Source organism: Syzygium oleosum, unplaced genomic scaffold (assembly GCF_021117445.2).
Source record: "Syzygium oleosum isolate NSW1041296 unplaced genomic scaffold, Sole_v2.1 Sole_v2.11, whole genome shotgun sequence".
NCBI classification, from domain to species: domain Eukaryota; kingdom Viridiplantae; phylum Streptophyta; class Magnoliopsida; order Myrtales; family Myrtaceae; genus Syzygium; species Syzygium oleosum.
Genome location: NW_026607495.1, coordinates 9,738,486 through 9,743,485, shown reverse-complemented (window position 1 = coordinate 9,743,485; position 5,000 = coordinate 9,738,486). Strand labels below are relative to the sequence as shown.

Genomic DNA, 5,000 nt, shown 5'->3' with positions numbered 1-5,000 from the left:
AAGAGCAATTTAATGGCCCAAGACATGAAACATCATTGAAAAAAAGATATGCTGATTCGAAGGAGAGCACAAGTGTTTAAACAAAAGGATGTAAGAGAACGTGGGACGAAAATATTGAAAAACATGAGACAGATTAAATAAAAAATTTTAAGATACGTTCGAAACATCACAAGACATGTCAAAAGAAGGAAGTATTGAAAATTGTTATCCATTTTCTCATTCCCTATAATTCTCGGGAAGTGGTCAATTCTAGAATTGTTGAGAATGGCGATGGCAGGAGAAGAGCATAAACGTGGGCAACAAGCAAGCACCAAGTTGGAAGAAATTAAATATAAAATAAGACTACTTAATCATGAGGAAAGAAGAATCGAGAAAGTAGACAAGGAATGTCCAATCAAGCGTACAGCCTGCAACCTTAAAGAATAAATTCCATACCCCTTGTACTTTTTCACCATTCTAAGGTCACGTTTAGTTCGATATTTGAATTATTTTTTTTGCCAAATATAAAGATATTTAGTCTAAAAGGTTTCGAAAAAAATGTAAATATTATTTGATAAATTATAACTGAAAAGGGCTTTGGAAAAATATAAGATTGTTTAGTAAACATATATGTGGAAAACTCTTTAATATGACCAAATTAAGTTTTTTAATTTTTATATTTTAAAAATTGAAAAAAAGAAACAATGACCACAACTTTTATATTTTCGCATTGAGAGGAATGTGAAAGATACATATTAATAAATTTATATAAAAAAAATCACATCCTACAAATTTGATCGTAGCTTGCACAAAAGTATTGTGATATCTCATCTCATACAAATTTGACTATAACCCCCCCCCCCCCCCCCCCCCCCCCCCCCCCCCCCCCCCCCCCCCCCCCCCCCCCCCCCCCCCCCCCCCCCCCCCCCCCCCCCCCCCCCCCCCCCCCCCCCCCCCCCCCCCCCCCCCCCCCCCCCCCCCCCCCCCCCCCCCCCCCCCCCCCCCCCCCCCCCCCCCCCCCCCCCCCCCCCCCCCCCCCCCCCCCCCCCCCCCCCCCCCCCCCCCCCCCCCCCCCCCCCCCCCCCCCCCCCCCCCCCCCCCCCCCCCCCCCCCCCCCCCCCCCCCCCCCCCCCCCCCCATTAAAAAAAGAGAGTTTATTTATCTGCTTCCTAACAGGCAACATGTGCTTCTTGTAATAGCTAAGGAAGGAATGTAACGTGCAGGTGCTCGCCCCGTCTCTATTTAGCCAGCACGAATCGTCTCATTGCTACGTAAATGCTACTTCTTTCCTAAGAAATGGTGAATCACACTCCACGGGCACAATCTTTTTGTAGTTTTACATGGAAATTCAAGGCTCCCAAAAACGTTGCAAGACATTGTACGTTGCTCTGTCACTATTTAACCACCAAGTGTGGATTTTTTTAGGACAATTGGGTCGAGGCCGTGTAATTTGACTCATTCAGGAAGGTGAAATTCATTTACAAACGAAACATGAGAGTCATTTTCTTTATTTCTATACGAAAACCCCTACAAACATATAGCATTTAATCAATGACTTTGACTTTGTAGTCAACAACTTAAGGTTGGTTTTTTTGCAGGATCAGAAGTATTATTTAGGTGTGTAATCATTCGATGAAGACATCAAGTGCATCTGGGTACCACTTGATCTCTGCTCAGGAGCTTCCGATAGGTAATTTTGCTTCTGCTTCTCCTCTCAGCACATTGATCTGTTCCCATGCGTGCCTGCAAGGGCACTTGCAAACATCAACAAAGCAATTAAGTACACCTAATTTTGTCCCTTTTTTCTTCCACTTCCGATTCTAAAATAGAATGAGAGGATGCAAGGAGAATATTCAGTTTTATATGCAACAGGGTACCTCATGCCGAACATGAAGCATTCAGTTCTATATGCAAGAATTCACATACAAAATGAGGGACAAAATATGGCACTAAAGAACAGATTTAAGTATGCAAAAAGTTCAGCAAAAAGTTCTCTACTTCACCCTGCTCCACAATACTGAAAGCATGTTTGCTTGTTTTAAGGAATTGAAGCGCTTGTCACCAACACAACATAACCCAACCCCAAATCCCATATACAAAGATTGCTCATACTGAAACTGAGTACAAATGAGTTGACATATAAATTTGAAGAAAAACCTTGGAGTGACCTTCATGATCCTCAATTTAGCTCCACACAATAGTACCATCCTACTCCATTATGGTATTCAAGCCCATTCTCGTGTTCAGAAGTTACAACATCATCACAGAGGACAAAGAGTTTACAGCTGGCAGCATATGTTTCACTCTACATGAGGTGAAATTTAATGTGGAGCATGGTTCTCTATCTTCCACAACTACTCATGCACTAGAAACCCAAAAAGACAAACTTTTCGAGAATTTGCGTCAGTTTTTGGGTCATCCTTTCATACCAATACAGAGAATACCAAGCAAAGCACATAAGCAATCGAACAGATAGAATCGATTTGAGCAAAGCGAATCAGTAATAATACTTCCGATAACAACACACTCTCAATTCGTCGCTTAAGAACTTCATCAAGAACAACAAACAGTAGGTAGAGGAATCAAGCTCTTTCAAGTTATGCTCAACATGAAGTTATCCAAAAATCGTAAAAACCAGCATATCTTTAGGGAAGAGAGGCGAGCGGCGAAGTGGCGAGCGGTGTTGTGAGCCCTAATGCTTATTTCAAATGTTGAACCAAATGGGGCCTAACACTAACATCTCATCCTACAACTATGTAACACCATTTTGTTAAACTAGTGAAACAATATTTTCTCTATCCCATTCATAATAAGCCTTTACCCGTTCAACTATCGTGCATTGTCTTTTGTTCATCCTTTACTAAATATGTCCAACACATATACACTTACACATCACTAATAAAAAATCTTTATTAATATCAAAACCATAGTTCCACGCAATACAAATATTCAACAAGGAAACACTCTTTAGTTTACTTCATAGATTAGTTCGATGTGACAATTTCTCCGGATAGCAAACTACCTTGTTAGAATCAAATGTAACGATTCAACTACTTCTCTGATCGCCTTATCAGAGCTCCCACCACTCCCAACAGCCTTCCTAGCCTCTTCTCTCACCATCTTGGCTCTCTCTCTCAGCTTCTCATCTGTCATCAACTCTACAATCTTCTTCTCAATCTCTTCTCCTTGCACAATACCATTGGGACCCCAATCCCAGTTCCTCTCCCACAGTCCCAATCCTGCATCCTCCATGACCTCTGCATTCAACCTCTGATCACCATCTTGCGGCCAGGCAAGCATTGGAACTCCCTGTAGAGCCGCTTCCATAACCGAGTTCCACCCGCAGTGACTTAAGAACCCTCCGATGGCGGGATGCTCTAAAATCTCCTGCTGGTCCACCCACCCTTTTATGACCAACCCCTTATTCTTTGTTATCTCCAAGAAGGATTCATTCAAAAAGTGTTCCGCATCCGCTTGGTCATCCTTATCCACTTTACTGGTTTTTAGAACCCAGAAGAATCTCCACCCCGTCTTCTCCAACCCTTTTTCCAACTCTCGTATCTGATCTCTGGACATTGCCGTTCTGCTCCCAAAGCTAATGTATACCACAGATTCAGCTGGTTGGTTCTCCAGCCATGACCTGTATTGATCCCCATTATGGTCATGTGGAACATGACATGGTTCTAATGGCCCTATAGGCAGAATGGGCGGCAGGCTTTTAATCACCCTATCTTTGTTGAGAGCGGCAAGTGTAGATGGTTGGAACCAATCAAAAGTGTTCATCAAGATTCCTTTGGCGTCTGATAGAGCTTGAGAGTTTGTAATAATGATTGACGTAAAAAGATGACTGGAATCAAGGAATACCGGTGGGAGGCTTGACATTGCCATGGGTGGCAATCCTGGTATCTTGATTTCAGTGGAAGTTTTGTTGAACTCAGCTGGGTTTGATGCCAGCACCGGAAGGTACGCCGTGAGGGAGACGAAAGCGACTGAGGTGGTGGAAAGAACATAAATAGGAAGCTGAAGGGTTTTAGCAAATGGAGCAATCTCGGCAACTAGAAGGAAGTCCACAAATATAGCGGAAAAAGGTGGAGATGATGAAGATAACAGTGGAGGGAGAAGAAAGATTGACTGACTGATGAGATCCATCTGGAGAAGGAAAGGGTCAACAGGAGCAGAATCAGCTCGCCGGAAGCTAGGAGTAAGCTGGAGTTCAAGATGATTGATTTTGGGATTGTGGCGAAGGAATGAGGATAGGTGGTCCGACTCGGCAATGGACACGGTGGGTCGAGCTGCAATGACCGTAACGATGCTGTCTTGCTTCTCCAGCATTGCCGCGAGCCGGAGGAATGGTATCAAATGGCCCATTCCCGCACTAGGGAACAGAGCTATATGAGGAGGTTGTGGTGTACTCATCGCTACAGGGCGTTCTTGGATGATGAGGAGACTATAGATGATTTGCCAAATAGATGCTGAAAGAGGTTTTACAGTAGATGAAACAATTATTTGTTGCTGTTAGCAGACGTCAGACGATTCATTTGTCGACCACTCGTTTTTGTATGTCTTCTTTATTAGCGATAAATGTAGGTGGGATCGTGTGGTCATGTGCTTGGTTAGGTGAGAAACTCAGATGCCACTATCCACTCAATGATTTTTGGATAAGGTTGTGTAGAATAAATTAATGTCGATCGAGGCGTATTGTGAGAAAAATGTTTACTCAATCTTTTTTAAACATCTAGCGTCCCATGTGAAGTGGAAAATGAGTTTGTGAATTGAAATTTCCAGGATTCGCCACAAGAACAATCATCTTGAGGTTGGCAAGCATGGATTGACCGAGTCCTTACGAATGTCTGAAAGCACTACATCAGTCGGAAAAATAGAGTAAGACTAGCCTCTCATCGTCAAGGTACTCTTTTTGGAAATATGATCCACACAAAAAGGGATAGAATGGGTTTTGCTATGAATTCCCAAACCCGACTTACTTAAATAGTTGGGTACTTGCAACTTACTCGAAACTTGTC

The 5,000-nt window shown here is 43.0% G+C and overlaps 1 protein-coding gene across 1 annotated transcript; it reads right to left on the bottom strand.

Annotated features, from left to right (window-relative positions):
- Positions 1-1,516: 1,516 nt before the first annotated feature.
- LOC115680549 (UDP-glycosyltransferase 708G1-like) lies at positions 1,517-4,597 on the bottom strand. Its single transcript, XM_030604363.2, has 2 exons — positions 3,002-4,597; positions 1,517-1,722 (listed from the first exon to the last, which is right to left on the bottom strand). Exons 1-2 carry the CDS (start codon positions 4,393-4,395, stop codon positions 1,653-1,655), a joined length of 1,464 nt encoding a protein of 487 aa, XP_030460223.2. The 5' UTR covers positions 4,396-4,597; the 3' UTR covers positions 1,517-1,652.
- Between the last annotated feature and the right edge of the window lie 403 nt (positions 4,598-5,000).

Coding starts and splice junctions, on each gene's coding strand:
- LOC115680549 (XM_030604363.2), bottom strand. CDS start 4,395: ATGAGTACACCACAACCTCCTCATATAGCTCTGTTCCCTAGTGCGGGA. Junction 1,723..3,001: donor TTACATTTGATTCTAACAAG/GTAGTTTGCTAT, acceptor GTGCCCTTGCAG/GCACGCATGGGAACAGATCA.